The following is a 17,100-nucleotide window of genomic DNA, read 5'->3' as shown; positions in this document are numbered from 1 at the left end:
AGAATCCTGCTTTCAGTACTGTCTGCACCTGCAAATGTTTTGGAGTACAATCACTGCACGTCCCATAAATTCCTCCTGAAATCCTGTAACTTTGAACATCACAAATGGTCTGATTTATTTATTGTCCTGATTTTGTTGTGCTATAGTGCAAGAGTTGGATAGCAACATTGGAGAAGCATTGCAGAGCTGCTACTAAAATTAAATATGTGGACAGTCTTAATACAAATATACAAATTAATGCATTATAATTGCATCGATAATATGTTGCAGAATATACCCACAAAAACGACACTAACACAAAAAACAGGAGAGGCCAGGTTATTAAAACTAGATATGTTACTGATATCGTGTGAAGCCTGAATTCAATAATCAAGGTATATAATCAGACAATAAACATAGCAGAAGGGGAGGGGGGAATCACATGTAAAAATGTGTGTGTGTGTGTGTGTGTGTGTTTTCTCCTGCGGGTGAGAGAGACCCACTGTATGCAGCTGTCACACTGTTTCCTCATATAGCATAGTGGAGGCGTTGCCAATGTGAGGCTCTCCAGTTGTGGACTACAGCTTCCATCATCCCTACCCATTGACTATGCTGGCCAGGGCTGGTGGGAACTGGAGTCCATCAGCATCCTAAGGGCTGTCGTTGTCTGAACTGGGAATTTCCAGGTTCAAATCTTACTTTTGCTATGAACTCATTAGGCAAGTCACTCTGCCCCAGCCTTCCTACCTGCATTATTGTGTGTGTGTGTGTGTGTGTGTGTGTGTGTGTGTGTGTACATATGTGTGTTGAGTGTGTGATCAACTCGATCTATGTTACATAGATTGTGTGTTTTTTGTGTATTTTGTGTATTTTATGGAAGGATTACACCAAGATAATATTTGCAAAACACTTTAAATGCTCTACAGTGTTCTGTGAACCACCCTGAGGTCTTATGATGAAGAGCAGTGTATAAATGAATGAATGAATGATATATACATGCTAGCTATCATCATGAACATTTTCTTTCTACACAGAAGTGTTTTCTGTGCAGCAAGTTCATCACATTTGCAGTGGTCCGTAGGCTGTATGCCTTTTTTTCCTGCAAGTTAACTACTGCACGTATGAATTGTCCACTACACACAGGGTAAAAAAAATATCCAAGCCTTAGCCAATGTCATTTTGTTGAAAGGAAGTACATTTTCCTGCAGGCCTTCCCTCTTGGAAGAGGCTCTTTTGGTCTGTTCCATGCAGTAGTGTGATTTGTGCCTGTTTCATGAATCTTAAGAAATGACTGAATTAGAACGATCCTGGTACATGTCTATCTTTGCCAGCAAACATGCGATGAAGATCCTGCTCTCCTCCCTAGGCATCTCTCTCTCTCTCTCTCTCTCCATCCACGTGCGTCCATGATCCCATTTGTGCTTTCCTCATTCTTCTTCCCTGCCTCTTCCTAGCCATCAGCCTTGAGTGCCTAACCCACATCCATCCCTTTAATAGCAAAGGTGGAGCTGGGGAGGCGGAGGAAGAGTGGCGGGGTGGGGAGGGGCGCGCGAGGGAGACGCTTGATGCCTCTGCCTAAGAAAAGGGAAGCGGGGAAAACGCATCCCGGGGCCCTGGGTCCAAAAGATCTCCTTGTGCAAGCCTGCTGCCGCCTGTTCTTCACAATCTTGCAGCCTTAGGGTCCCCTTGGAACAGCTCTCAGATTCTTATTATTATCACTCCTACTACAGTAGTGATTTTGAAATCCAGGAAAGCTGGCGCCGGGCAACCGGCTGAGTGGCACCAGGGTTCAGTGTGCCAAGAAGATTTGGGGGGCAGAAGGTTGAGGCCCCCCGGCGCCTGTGCGCTTTGGGGTGGACCTGGCGAGGGGCGGGCCAGCGCGCTCAGGATGTGCCCAGCGCCGGCCAATGCCGAAGCCGGTGTAAGACCTACGAAGCCCGGCGGCGGCGGCGGCGGCAGCCGGGAAGGATCCTGCGCGCAGTGGGAGTGGCACAGGCGCCGTGTCTGTGGCTGAGCCGCCTGCCGCTCCTGCTACATCTTGGGGGCGGTGTGGGGTGTGGGTAGGCGCTTTCCTCCTCTCTCCCTCTCTTGGATGCTGTGTGGTCCTTTCGGTGGGAGATGCTTTTTTGGCTCAAAGAAGAAGAGATGTCGCATCAGGAGCTGAGCCAGCGGCTGGCTACGGTCATCACCCATGTGGGTAAGGAAAGCATCTCTTTCTCTCCTGCTACCTGCTTTTTTCTTCCATCTCCCCATTATTATTATTATTATTTCTGTGGATGTGTCGGGATCTCCTCCCTGCAGGGCTGCGATGGTGCCATGCTGCTCACTCACAAAGGCTAGGAAGCGTTGGTGTGTCAGTGTTACACCTGGGGAGGGTGCGAGTGTGGCATCCTGGTACATCTGTGCATTGCCCGGAGGGAAGGCGGGGTGGTGCCTCCTCGTGCATCTTCTGTGCCTTGAGCTATCAAATATGGTCGGTGCCTTTCGCCAATTAGCCGGATACTTTTAAGGTTGGGCTCTGCCTGGCTAATTGTTGCAACTGATGCACTTAAGCGAGCCTGGTGTGATCTGTGTGGTTTTGGTTTGTAACTAAAGGTTCGTGCTAAATTTGGCTTCGTCCTACTGAGCTAAATTTGCAGAATGTGTGCAAAGGTTGCACATGGATGAATAATTATTGCAGATGAATTCTAGAAGGCGAAGCCATTTGGGAGCAGGAGGGGGGTGGCTGTTAAATGCAGCATGTCGGCAAGCGCCGTCTTGTCAAGCTAAAAAACTGCAACCGGTTGAAACGTTCAGAAGCGAAGCGCAGGTGCTCCCTCTCTCCCAACCATCTGTGCCGCTTCAGCGGTTCTGGAAGAAGGAAGCCGGAGGGTAGCCCCAGCCTTGAATTCTAGATGGATCATTTTCCCTCTTTTCCCCCCTGAATGAGGTTACCGCATGCACATCATCTTGTACAGCTCAGTAATGCCGCCGGCTCATTGGAATGGGAGCCATGACGCCATGCTTGGCACATTTGACAAGAGAATGCAAAGGAAGAGATTTTCCACCCACAAGAGCCCATTTCGGATTAGAAGATGCAATGTGTTGTATGACATGCATGCCCATATCATATAGAAAAAAGCATAGCTTTTGCATCTATCGCCGGTTACCCATCTGTGGGCAAGAGGCAGGTGTGGTGTGTCAGACTAGGACCTGAGAGACCAGGGTTCGAGTCCTCACTCGACTGGAGGGTGACCTTGGCCCACCTCTCAGTTTAACCTACCACACAGGGATGCTCTGAGGATAGTGTGGAAAGGGCCATATACTCCGCCTTGAGCTTCTTGGAGAAAGGATGAGATATAAATGCAATATAAATTTAAATAAAAAGTTGTATTCCATGGGACCCTCCTCCTCTTCCTCTTCCTCCTCTTCCTCACCTTGGCCGCAGCTGTCAATTCAGTTGCTTCTCCTTTGGGACCACCTCCCAGAGGGAGAGGCAATGGATGTTGAAAGCTGCTGCTCTTCCTCCATGTTCCTTTCACTGCTCATTTACTTGGAGAGGGAATGTGAGCAGGGCAGCAATGGTGCCAGGAGACTCCAGGGATAAGCAATGGAGTTGAATCTTTGAATCTTGGTGGGTTCTCAGCAGTGCCAACCCTCTGATGCCAACCTTGCTCTGAGCAGGTATCTTTCTACCCCTTTCTTCGATTTGCCTGTTTCTTTGCAAAGTCCTTAATGTTAGGGCGTGTGCAAATTACTAAAAAGAAAAGCAGGCCCTGCCCAGAGATCTACCGCCTAATTAGTCTTTTTACTAGTAGCTAATGGTGATGATTTCTGCTAGAAAGCAAAGGCACTGATTGGCAGTAGTTCTGTTTGTACAGGGCACTCGAGAAATAAAGGGCAATCTTATTAAATAAAAAACTAAAGGGTCTATCCACACAAAGCCATTTGTGTAGTGGGTGGGTGTCCAAGCAGTACTTTTACATGAGACTGTTTATCCAAAAATGGTGATTATTACTTTTTTATTTATGTATTTCTACAAATTGGTATTCAAAGCAGTTTACAAAAGAAAGTACATCCAAAACATATGTACATTATACCATACCTGTCCTCTGCCTCTCAGCCTAACCTCTCATGGGTTTTTGTTGTGTGTGGATGAATTGTAGTGATAGGGGATCTTGAGTTCCTTGAGGGAAAAGGTAGGATAAAATTGCAATTAAAATGAATAAAAATGAATTTCATACAAGATCTAAAATAAACAAAATACTTTTAAAATTGGGAACATTTACCGGGCTCCCAAGGCTTGTGGAGAGCTGGCAGAAGCCCGGGGCGCGTTACTCAGTGCGTCCCAAGCTTCGGGATGCAGGCTGCTATCCGCAAGCCTAGGGAGCCCGGCGGGAACTCCCGCGGGTTCCCAAGGCTTGCGGATAGCTTCCTGAAGCCTGGAGAGCAAGAGGGGTCAGTGCGCAATGACCCCTCTTGCTCTCCAGGCTTCAGCGAAAGCCTGCATTCGCCCCATAGGATGCACACACATTTCCCCTTCATTTTTGGAGGGGAAAAAGTGCGCCCTATAGGGCGAAAAATATGGTAATACATTTAATACAAACACACACACACACACACACACACAATCACTAAGCAGAACTACTGTATAAAATTGCATGGGATCGGGAGCTTGTCCTGGGCAGAAATAAAATTAAACTCTAGTAACCAATGTTCTTGGATGGCAATAATGTCAAAGGGCTGGTTGTTGCAGAAGTGCAGGGTCCACCAATTCACATCTCTATCCTGTAGCATTCAAAGAGAGGATACAAATAGGAGTCATCCTGTAGACCTAATCAGTCATTTATTGAACCAATTGGTTGGAAGCAGTTAAACAAAGGGACATCTCCACAGATTCTCTCCCTGTCCATTTTATCTTAACTCCAAAACCCAGATCTAGCTTCCTTTATAGGGCAAGTCTCAAGAACCTTATTTGGTTTTGAACTCTCTTGGGAAGATCCTTTCATTTTCCTTTGAGGACATAGCAATTTTCTTTTAGAATTATTTTGTCCCTGCAGTGGGGGTAGTAGTAGCCGGTCCTGCCATAAGCACTCAAGAAGTCCTAATGGGAATGCTATTTGGGAAAGTCATTGGGGTATACCTCCTCTCTCCTCACTCCAGTACTTGTGCGTGTGTTTGAGACCCACCAGTTTCAGCAGAACTAGACCCCTTCCTAAACAAGATGGAATAGATTATAAAGGACCTTGCAGTGTTTGAAGCACAGATAGTTATCTGCAAATGCATGGCCGACCTGTCTTGAGCCACAAGGGATACACTGGCAGTGGGAGTTCACATACATATAATGTAGTAATCACTAGATAACTGCAGCCTTGAGTGATATTTTTTAGTGGAGGTAGTCACATGTGTGCCTTGAGAGGTGGGGTTATTTGAGAAATGTGAACTTTGATTATATGCATACGTCATAACTGCATTTACATTACAGATGCAAAGGGAGGAATAGAAGTTTGAGAATGGGGGTGATGTCAAAGTTTGGGCAGCACTCCAGACTCGTTCAGCCAGGCTGTTGTGGCTTTGGTTAGCCTCCTCCATGAGCAGCAAGAGGTTATTTGTGTGGTGATTCCCTTCCATGTCTTTGCAAACCATGCCAGCGCCACTGTTAACCTGGGACCCGTGGCACATTCAGGCACCTCTATTTAATGCAGTTAAAGCTTGGCCTAATTATGTTAAATTAGGTTGCTCAGCAATTTTTTAAAAAAAAACTAAGCTAGAATCACCATGGAAGCAATTTTGATAGCTCCCAGTTCCATTTAAAGGGTTGTATGTAGTAAATTTGTCTTTGAACTTTGCCCACTCTGTCATAGACATGCCTTACGTGTGATCTGTATATGCTGTGGGTTTTATTCTCTTGTTTCCAGATGATTTGCTATGGACAGCTTACATTTCACCACATCTGGATGTCGTTTGGCATGTCTCTTTCATTGGCTTTTAAAAATCAAAAAGTGGGCACAGAAGATGAAAGCAATTCATGGACTGCTGGTTGCATTACAGAATTCCTTTAAACAGGAGCTATCAGCTGGGTAAAGAATGAAAGAAAATCATCTGCAAATGGTTAATTTATTGACTAACTTAATTGGCTTTCGAAAGTGGCTTAACTTTAGGCTAATAAAAGCAAGCCGGGAAGGGCTGGGCGATGGGCTCTGCAGGGTGGTGAATGCTTCCCTCTGTGAGGGAGCCTTCCCAGACCCACTGAAAGAGGTCATTAAACCGCTTTTTTAAAAAAACATCTTTAGACCCAGCCAGCATGGCCAACTATCACCCAGTCTCAAATCTTCCATTCTTGGGCAAGGTGATTGAGCGAGTGGTTGCTGAACAACTCCAGGCACGCCTGGAGGATGCGGACCATTTGGATCCCTTCCAATCGGGATTCAGGCCTCATCATGGGACTGAAACTGCCTTGGTCACACTGGTTGATGATCTCCGGTGAGCTAGGGACAAAGGTGAGAGTTGTTTCCTAGTTCTGCTGGATCTCTCAGCGGCCTTTGATACCATCGACCATAACATCCTTCTGGACCGTCTAGAGGGGCTGGGAGCTGGGGGCTCTGTCATACAGTGGTATAACTCCTTCCTCCTGAGCCGTGTACAGAAAGTGGTGGGGGGATGAGTGTTCAGACCCCCGGGCCCTCACTTGTGGGGTGCCTCAGGGTTCCGTCCTCTCCCCCATGCTTTTTAACATCTACATGAAGCTGCTGGGAGAGATCATCAGGAAGTTTGGACTGGGTGTCCATCAATATGCAGATGATACCCAGCTCTACCTCTCTTTCAAATCAGAACCAGTGAAGGCGGTGAAGGTCCTGTGTGAGTGCCTGGAGGCGGTTGGAGGATGGATGGCGGCTAATGGATTGAGGTTGAATCCTGACAAGACAGAAGTACTGTTCTTGGGGGACAGGGGGTGGGCAGGTGTGGAGGACTCCCTGATCCTGAATGGGGTAACTGTGCCCCTGAAGGACCAGGTGCGCAGCCTGGGAGTCATTTTGGACGGCGCAGGTCAATTCTGTATCCAGGGCAGCTGTCTACCAGCTCCACCTGGTACGCAGGCTGAGACCCTACCTGCCTGCAGACTGTCTCGCCAGAGTGGTGCATGCTCTAGTTATCTCCTGCTTGGACTACTGCAATGCGCTCTACGTGGGGCTACCTTTGAAGGTGACCCGGAAACTACAACTAATCCAGAATGCAGCAGCTAGACTGGTGACTGGGGGCAGCCACCAAGACCACATAACACCGGTCTTGAAAGACCAACATTGGCTCCCAGTATGTTTCCGAGCACAATTCAAAGTGTTGGTGTTGACCTTTAAAGCCCTAAATGGCCTCGGCCCAGAATACCTGAAGGAGCATCTCCACCCCCATCGTTCTGCCCGAACGCTGAGGTCCAGCGCCGAGGGCCTTCTGGTGGTTCCCTCATTGCAAGAAGCAAAGCTACAGGGAACCAGGCAGAGGGCCTTCTCGATAGTGGCACCCGCCTTGTGGAACGCCCTCCCATCAGATGTCAAAGAGATAAACAACTACCTGACATTCAGAAGACATCTGAAGGCAGCCCTGTTCAGGGAAGTTTTTAATGTGTGACATTTTAATGTATTTTTAATCTTGGAAGCCGCTTGGAGTAGCTGGGGAAACCCAGCCAGATGGGCGGGGTCAAAATATTATTATTATTATTATTATTATTATTATTATTATTGCCGTTTTCATATTGACTTGTGTGCTGTAGATCGCTGAGGATCCCTGAATCTGCCACAAAACCCATGTGCTTTGCAGAGGATATTGAAACATGAACTAGGGCACATAGTTCTCCGCCAGAGACCTTATTTATTGAGCACTTATCCTGATTTGCTTTCACAGAGTTTACATGCAGAGAACTCATTCTCCCCCCCCCCCCACTGCATTTCAAGTTACATTTTACATTGCTGTCCACACCATTCCCTGATTTGTTTCCCCATGCCTGCAACCCCCCAAACTCCTGTGCAATGAAGCTGTTGTCTGCACACACAAAACTGATGCCTAAAATGTGCAACCCTCAGCACCACTATTAGGTTTCCAGATCAGATGAAAGGTAGCTTGAGGGAAAACACATCAGACAGCAGCATCTCTCAAGAAAAGACACAAAATATATGGATTATAGAATCATAGAGTTTGAAGGGCCCGCAAGGGTCATCTAGTCCAACCCCCTGCAATGCAGGAATCTCAACTAAAGCAGGCGACAATATATTCAAAATACACAAGGAAGGGCAAAAGCTTGCACAGGTTTATGCCCAGTCGTCAGGTGTTCCACTCTGCTTATCAGTCTCTTGGCCACAGCAGATCTCTGAGGAATTACGGTAAGCCTGGCCTGGAAATAGTTGCCAGAGCAGACAGATGTTAGATTGTATACACACCATGACTTCAAAGCACATAGCTTCCTCCCCAAAAAAGAATCGTGGGAACTGCAGATTGCCCCTCACAGATAAAGGCTATAACACCCTTAACAAACTACAATTCCCAGGATTCTCTGGAGGAAGTAGCCAATCAGATGCCTATGGGAAGCCCACAAGCAATACAGTGGTACCTCGGGTTAAGTACTTAATTCGTTCCAGAGGTCCGTTCTTAACCTGAAACTGTTCTTAAGTTGAAGCACCACTTTAGCTAATGGGGCCTCCCGCTGCTGCCGCGCCGCCGGAGCACGATTTCTGTTCTCATCCTGAAGCAAAGTTCTTAACCCGAGGTAATATTTCTGGGTTAGCGGATTCTGTAACCTGAAGCGTGTGCAACCTGAGGTACCACTCTATGTCAGCACACAGTAGCCAGTGTGAGATGCAGTCTGCCGATAGCTGTTAACTTTCAGATTTGAAAATAAGGGATCAGCAGCCTCAAAAATAAGGGATCAGCAGCCTCACCTGTCCCAGGGACAGTCTATGGAATATCTAACAATCCGGGATAACAGCAGGAAATGGCGCTGGAATAAGGGAATTTCCCGCAAAAAGGGGGAAGGTTGACAGCTACAAGTCTGCCTTTCCCACACAACCTATCCCACATTATTATCTATCAGCCACTAAAGTGTATTATTATCTCCGCATACACAGTGAACGCGGGTGGCGCTGCGGGTAAAACCTCAGCACCTAGGACTTGCTGATCGTAAGGTTGGTGGTTCGAATCCCCGCGGCAGGGTGGGCTCCCGTCTTTCGGTCCTAGCTCCTGCCCACCTAGCAGTTCGAAAGCACCCTTCAGTGCAAGTAGATAAATAGGTACCGCTTTATAGCGGGAAGGTAAAGGGCGTTTCCGTGTGCTGCGCTGGTTCAGGCTCGCCAGAGCAGCTTCGTCACGCTGGCCACGTGACCCGGAAGTGTCTCCGGACAGCGCTGGCCCTCGGCCTCTTAAGCGAGATGGGTGCGCAACCCCAGAGTCGGACACGAATGGCCCGTACGGGCAGGGGTACCTTTACCTTTACCTTTACCTTTACCTTTACCTTTACCTTTACCTTTACCTTTACCTTTACCTTTACCTTTACCTTTACCTTTACCTTTACCTTTACCTTTACCTTTACCTTTACCTTTACCTTTACCTTTACACAGTGAAAAGGCTGGGCCCATTTGCACTGCTGAGGCACTGCTTTTCTAATACAAGCTACAAGCAAAACTGAAATAGTGGTTCCAGACAACAATTAATATAGCCTCAAATTATCCAGCATTCCTCACCATCGACTTTTATACAGTGTTTACTCAGAAGTATATAATAATAATAATAATAATAATAATAATAATAATAATAATAGAAAGAGAGGAGTGCTGTTTGCAAGTGGACTAAACGGGATAAAAATGTCTAACAACCTATATTCCCAACTCTCTACTGTTGCTTGACTTTTGTGAGTTTAAACTCTGCTACTGTGGTCTCTGTTGCTGGAGAATGAGTTTTGACTCACATTTTGAATCCAGGCAGCTTTTGTTACCACCCCCCCCCACACGTGGGTCATAGGAATTAATATTTTCCTCTCACAACCTGCAACTTTAATTATAAGCTTCTTCCTTAGGCTTGCAGGTGCATGGTGTTTGCCACTGCCTGCACTTATCTATACAATCAACAGTTTATTTTTGTGATTTTTAAAAACACATATCAGTTATTGCCCTAGCGTGAACACTTTGCGTGGGGCAGTAGGCATGTAATAGCCCATTCTCGCACCCATCACAACTTAAATAATTGGATAGTGAACACTGGTGTTTTTCTTTTTTTTTTAAATGATATTTTATTAGATTTTCACAATAGAACACTAAATGGAAAAAACACAGGAAAAAATACAATAAACCCAAAAATACAAAAATACAAAAATACAAAAATAGAGACAATTAACATAGAAAAAAGACAAAAGAAAGAAAAAAAGAAAAAACAAAAACAAAAAATCCCTCTTTTTTAGTTTCTCTTCTTTAGTTGACTTATTTTCCTGACTTCCTCACGCCTCCCTTTTTGGTATTCCACTTAAAAATTGGTTCAGCAAATTCATCTATTGATTTATCCTTAATTATTTTTCCTCACATATTTTAAGTTCAAATTTTTATCTAGTATCAATCCATTCTTGCCTAGTCTTTAACCTTGTTATTAGAACCCCTTCATTTCATTTCAATGTCATCAACATTCAAAAATTTTACAATGTTTCTGTAAGTAGGTTTTAAATTTCCTCCAATCTTCTTCCACCAACTCTTCTCCCTGGTCTCGGATTCTGCCAGTCATTTCCGCCATTTCCATGTATTCCATTACTTGCAGCGTGAACACTGGTGTTTTTCAATAGTCTTCCCCAACTTGATGCCCGACGAGTATCTTAAACTGCACCTTCCATCAACCACAGGCAGTTCGGCTATTGGAGAAGACTGGTTTACAGGTTGTGCAATGTGAAAAGGTACACATCGTATGCAAAATTGGAAGGGACCTATTTTGTAAAGTCTCCTTATTTATTTTTTCTTTGTCTGGACCAGTCCCCTGTGTTTTAAATAGTATATCCTAGCAATATAATCCAGCCCAAATGACATAGTCAGCCATGAATCATGTTATAGCTGAATCAGCACCAGCTTATTAGAGGTCAGGAAAAAGAGCACCTTTCATGGTGGCTGATGTGATCTGTTTGAAAGGCAATTCCAGTGCAGCGGCAAGCACTATTTTACAAGAGCATATTCCATAAGGTCTGTTGCAGTCCCTGCTTTCCCCTCCCAGCAATTCCATAATTGCTTGAAACCAATTAATCCACAAAACTGTGGTGGCCGTCAGATCAGAGATGGAGCGGCTTCATTCCTGTCCTGTGTGGTACATACTCAGTGAAGGCATAAGTGATCTGTGTTAAGTAATCCTGAGTGTGTACTCTTCCTTGAGAATGTTAGAACGTTCATTTAAATAACCAGCATTGTCTAATCTCTCTACAAACATGATGAATGTTCAGCAGTTCATCTAGAAGCATTCTTGACCTGCTCTGCTCCAAGAAAGCAGTTATTCTGCTCTCAAGTAATCTGTGGAACTCATTGTCACAGGATGTTTTCTTTTCTGAGTAGGAGGATGGTGTGCTTTGGCTGCTCAGGCTTATGGCTCTGTGACTTTACAACCAATTCCACCCACCTTTGCACTGTAAACTAGAGTTCGAAAAGCGACTGGACTCAGCTATGTTAGTAAAGAAACAGCGATTTGAATGTGCTATAAGCAAGCAACACCTGATGATGCTAGAGAGCAGGACATTTTAAAACAGGATTTTCCATGGAGATTTCCCCCCTTTTGTTAAAACGATCTAATTTCTGATTTATTTACAGTGGGTTTTTTCCTGTGTTTAGATCTGCCCTCTGCCAAACGTGGGAAAGTTCTGAACATTGATATGCAATGTTCTCAAGTCTTTGTCACAGGATAATTCCTGTTTTGTAATGAGACAAAGGTAATAGGAAAACAAACAATAACTACAATGGCATCATAAAACCCTTAACTCTGAGAATAGATCAAAAGTAAGGGTGGATCTACATATGGTAGTACCTTGATTTGCATACATTTTGGATTACAAACACTTCAAACTTGGAAGTGCGTGTCCTGGTTTGCAACCTTTTTTGGGATTACAACCCATTTTTTTGGATTACGAACAAATTTTTTTTGGAGGCCCCATTGGCGAAAGCGCGCCTTGGGTTACAACCTGTTTTGGTTTACTTACAAACAAACCTCCGGAACAGATTATGGTTGTAAACCAAGGTACCACTGTACACTTTTTGAGATCCACATCTTTTTACCTTTCAGGGCAGCAGGGGATATTTTTTAGCTCAGGGGCCACATTGCCTTCTTAGCGGGCTTCTGGGGGCCACATGCCAGTGCTGGGTTTTATGTACTGAAGTTCTCACCCTGGGCCAACAGGGGGATACTGTAGATAGTTTTCACTCAGGTCCACTTATGCAAATAAGGAATTGAAAGTGACGTTCATTGATTGGATAGTTACAGAAAATTGTTACAGTTGCGTTGTAGTGGAGCTCTATATAAGCAGGCTGGCTGAACCCTTCAGTTCAGTTCTGTTCTGGCCTGTGAATAAACAAGAGCAGTTTGAAGAATCGCTGTATCGTCTGATATGTTCACCCACAACTTAACACTGGGCATGGCGAGAGGCAGAAGTGGCCAGAGCAAGGAATGGAAATTTTACTTAGGTACAGTAGGGTAGTGTCTACGCTTCTCTTTCCTCCATCTAGGGAAACAAGAGTTGTTATCAGAATTCTAAGACACAGTAAGGACATATATATATATATATATATATATATATATATATACACACACCCACACACCCACACACCCACTCAAGAATGGTGTAAACCAAGGCTAGTGAGAGGTGTGGCCTGATAAGAAGGTGTGGCCTGACTGGGAAATATCAAGGCCCAAATTGAGAGGCCTGGAGGACTGCCCCACCCCTGTGGTAGGAAGAAATAGACCAATGGCTACAAAAGCAGAGCATTAGCCTTCTTCCCCTTCCACAACCCTCCACTCAAGCTATGCATACCCCATACTTTCAAAGCACATTCAAAGCACATATCACAGAACAATAGAGTTGGCAGGGACCCAAACCCCCTGCAATCACTGCTAATTATTTCCCTCAAAGAATTCTGGGCACCGCAGTTTACACTGCACAGAGTTATAACTCCCAGCAATCCTTAACAACAAACGACAGTGGCCATAACTCTTCCTAGGTGGAGAAATGACAAACCTGGCAGGCAAGCAAGGATCACACTCTAGGCATTCAAAGCATGGAGGAACATCTGTGAACAACTTTACTCCTCAGTACACATATAGCATTGTTAAAAATATCAAGGGTTTTTTCCCTCCTTGCCAGCATTCACGAGAAATTGCTCACTTCATTTATTGGTGTTAATCACCCCCTTTTTATTTATATATCTCTTTGATGAATGGGTGGGAGTGAAGCTATTATTAAGGAAAAGCCAAGGTGGCTCCGTTTTGCATAGATTGGAAGAGCAAAATAACAGCATTGCTTGCAATTAATGCCTGGTGCTGTTTTCTACATTCATTTGCCCTTGGACAGTTGCACTTCAGCTTGTTTCCTTGGTTTCTTTTTATTAATGCTGGTCTTTACAAGACTTCGCAGTGAGAAGAGATGGGCTGGAACAAGAATCTCCTTTTGTGGCCATTAACTGGGGATGGGCAAGTTTGTCAGTAAACGTACCAAAGTTGTTGTTGTTGTTTAGTCATGTCCGACTCTTCGTGACCCCCTGGACCAGAGCATGCCAGGCACTCCTGTCTTCCACTGCCTCCTGCAGTTTGGTCAAACTCATGCTTTGAGAACACTCTCCAACCATCTCATCCTCTGTTGTCCCCTTCTCCTTGTGCCCTCAATCTTTCCCAACATCAGGGTCTTTTCCAGGGAGTCTTCTCTTCTCACTGAGGTGTCCAAAGTATTGGAGCCTCAGCTTTACAATCTGTCCTTCCAGTGAGCATTCATTTCAGTGGGTTGGCTCCAAGCAGGGCTAGCTCTGGATACAGCATGTAGAATATTTTTTTGTATTTATACTTTGTGCATAAATCTTGCTAAAATATTCACAAACCCTTTTAAAATAGTTGGAAGACTGATAGCTGGGTGGGGAGGAGTCAGGTTAATGACTTTACAGATGCTAGCCAATAGGTGCCCATCACAGCTGGCTTTTACAGTGCATGATGCTGAAAACCTTGGATTCTGCACGGATTCTTTTTTCTGGGTTCATCTCAGGGCAGAAAAATGTGTGTGTGTTTGCAGTTTCTTGAGTGATAGCTTTGTTAGCTTGATGAAGCAAAAACAAAAATAAGGTCTACCAAATTTCTTATGTCATAAGCTTTGTTGTTCATGTGTTTGCACAGCAGTGACAGCACTATAAACAACTCTTCAATTCTCTTGCTATGTTACGTTTGTTGCTTGAAAGCTGCAGACTGTGCCTGAAAACTGGCTTTGTTTGCGATCCTTAATAGTCTTGTTTCATACAGCACTGTTGTTCCTTGCTGTGTCCCAGACAGCACAAGCAAACAGAGTTCAAGCCAAGTGACCCTGTCACGCCTTTCCGCCTTTCCTTGATTAGCAGCTGTGCTTTACATTATCAACGTGAGCCTAAGCATTTTATTAATTGTGCTGCATTTGTGCACAGGCGGATGTGCTCAGGTCAGCTTGCATATTGTTCTATGCATCTGTGGTTTCCTCTTTTAGCCCTTAGTCGGGGCCCTATACTGTCAGCTCCAAGAGCAGTACCGAATTAAAAGCTGGTGCTGAAGAGTAAACAATGATCTCAGTTAAGCCAGTTAAGTCACCCAGGAGCAGTGACTCACCACAGCAATGGATGCTGAGTCATCACCCATCCGATCCATGCTTATTTCTCAGGAGACAAGGGCACTTGTTGCAGAAGTGGGAGCTGGGTACCACTTTCCCCCTTTAACAGGCCCCCACACCTGTGTCTTCAACCGGCAGCCTGCTCTGTAGAAATCAACCTGGTGAACCTTTTCACAGCATGCAGATGAAATCACAGGAAAATCTTTGCTCGCTTGATTTGTGCATTTGCTGTTTTAAAAGCACAGGGGCAGAGTCAGTAACAAAGACCAAAGAAAGAAAGAAAAAGGCAGGGGGAGAGAAAATAAGTGGTAATCCTACAAGAAGTAAGAACAGCTTAAGTGCTTCGTTTGCTTTGTCCTCGTTATGATAATTAGTCGCAGTGCCTCTGTGCCTTCCTAGAGGCAGGAAGACCAGGCAGGAGTGCTGCTGTCGAGGTTTTAATAGGAAGGAGTCAAGGAGATTTCAAGGACGGGGAGGAAAAGGTTCCACGAGTGTCTTGTTCTTTTGGACACCTTCATGATTAAATTGCTCTTAACTGGAGGTATGGGTGCTACTAATGATTGTGCTCAAAATACGATGAGCATTTGTTGTGGTTGCTCTAATAATAACTGGAGAGAGATGTGTTACTGCAGAAGAGTCATCTGTGGTCTGGACCATACAGTGGTGGAAACTGACCCCCTCTCTAAATTGTGCATGTATTTATTCAATAAATGTGAACCTTGGGGGATTCACCAGAGAGGCTGTTTCAGTGCTTTCTGTCTCTTCAGGGCTCAGATAATACAGCAGGGATGGGGAACACCTGGCTCTCCAGATGCTTTTGGACTCCAACTCCCATCAGCCAGTCGTCAAGGAATCAGGGAGTTGTAGTCCAGCAACATCTGTAGGGCTGTGGGAGACAATATGCCCCCATCCCAAACACTTTCCTTCCCTGACTGCTTCATTCCAACCCCATCTAGGGTCCTAGAGCCATGCTTGCAAGAGAAATGGGGATTAATACGTACAAAGAGATTCCTCTGATTCTTAGGTGTAATTTGTCAAACCGAATAGCGCAGGATTTAATCTCCTACCTGACCAAGTCACTTGGATGTTCCTTGCGTTACTGTAGCATCAGAAGGCTCAAGCCCAGGGCTTTCCAAGTGCTGATCTGGGTTTTTGAAACCTTCTGACAAAGCCTTCCTTGGAACCGAGGGTGAGTTGTGCGGAGCAGGCAGTTGCCAAGGGAAACGCTACGCATCTGGGCTGCTTCTGCTGCTACTGCTGCCTACTACAACCCGGCTGCATGATTTTCCCATTTGCTGGGGGCGATGATGAGACCTTCGCAGCTACCCCTGCGTGCTGCAGCTATTTTTCTGGCAGAGAGAGAGGATGCACAAGACCTCTGGCGCTAATGTGGAAGAAGCCTCGGCAACAGCTTCCAGCTTGGGTAAGCTCTCCTTTGCCTTGCTGGATTGGGGGTACTGCAGGCAAAATGGAACGGGGGTCAGGACAGATCTAAGAAGAGGAGAAGCATGGGCGCTTGCTGGGTTGGCGTTGGAGGTCAGCACTGAGGACCATACCCATTGCTGACCCTTCCAGGGACCCCCTTTGCCATGCTCCTCTTCCTCTTCCTCCTCTTCCTTTCTGTTCTGGCTTGTTCACCTGCCTTCTGCAAGCAGAGGCGAGAGCAAGAAAAAAGGAGCAGCAGCGTTTACTCGCCTTGTCTTCTCTCCTTCTGGGCAGGGGGAGACAGTGGCAAGCAGGTGGCCCCAGTCAGGAAAGGGGCCCGCCGACGGCAACTTCCCCAAGGACCCCACACAATCTGGAGCCAGTGCTGCCTGCATGTTTCCCACAACTGCACTGTGAAAGTGCAAAAAAATGGTAACAGGCACAGAGCAGAATATCCTGGGTGTCTTCAGCTTTGATGGCTTGCTTATTTCTCACAGTTTATAGCTCTTAAGGTTTCAGAGTTAGGCATCTTCTGGAACACCTCTCCCAGTAATAACTTACCTGGACCCTTAGATCATCATCTGGGGGGCTTCCCTGAGAGAGTCTTGGAGGAGGAGGAGAAAGAAGAAGGCCTTTTCAGTTTATGGCTCCCTGTCCGTAGAACACACTGTCCAGTGAGGGCTGCCTGGTGTGTTTGCCAACGTCTTTTCGGCGCCAGGTAAAATCCTACCCCTTTCCCCTGGTTGCTGATAGACTGTGATGGTGATGTTCATTGTTAGCTGAGCATTTTGCTATTGGTTTGGGGGGCAGCATTGTAGATTTTTATGAATTGCACGTGAATTTCATTTTTCCTTTGCGTAGGCTCTTTGAAATGTTGCAAGTCA

At 45.6% G+C, this 17,100-nt stretch overlaps 1 protein-coding gene across 4 annotated transcripts in view; it reads left to right on the top strand.

Annotated features, from left to right (window-relative positions):
• The first annotated feature begins 1,382 nt into the window (after window positions 1–1,382).
• Window positions 1,383–17,100, top strand: part of MCF2L2 (MCF.2 cell line derived transforming sequence-like 2) — a 233,300-nt gene continuing 217,582 nt past the window's right edge. Inside the window, exons 1-2 of one of the 4 annotated variants that reach the window (XM_081862127.1) lie at window positions 16,170–16,214; window positions 16,790–16,934. Coding sequence is in view for 3 of the 4 variants with exons in the window: in XM_081862125.1 (XP_081718251.1) it covers window positions 2,098–2,176 (79 nt within the window). In the remaining variant the exon portion in view is untranslated. Of the gene's footprint in view, window positions 2,177–15,874; window positions 16,215–16,789; window positions 16,935–17,100 lie in introns of those variants that run through there. The other 3 variants (XM_081862125.1, XM_081862129.1, XM_081862126.1) reach the window with 3 other exon arrangements.

This window comes from Podarcis erhardii (assembly GCF_964252035.2).
Source record: "Podarcis erhardii genome assembly, chromosome: 5".
Lineage (NCBI taxonomy): Eukaryota > Metazoa > Chordata > Lepidosauria > Squamata > Lacertidae > Podarcis > Podarcis erhardii.
The sequence above is the reverse complement of the archived record's forward strand: the minus strand, read 5'-3'. Positions and strand labels throughout refer to the sequence as shown.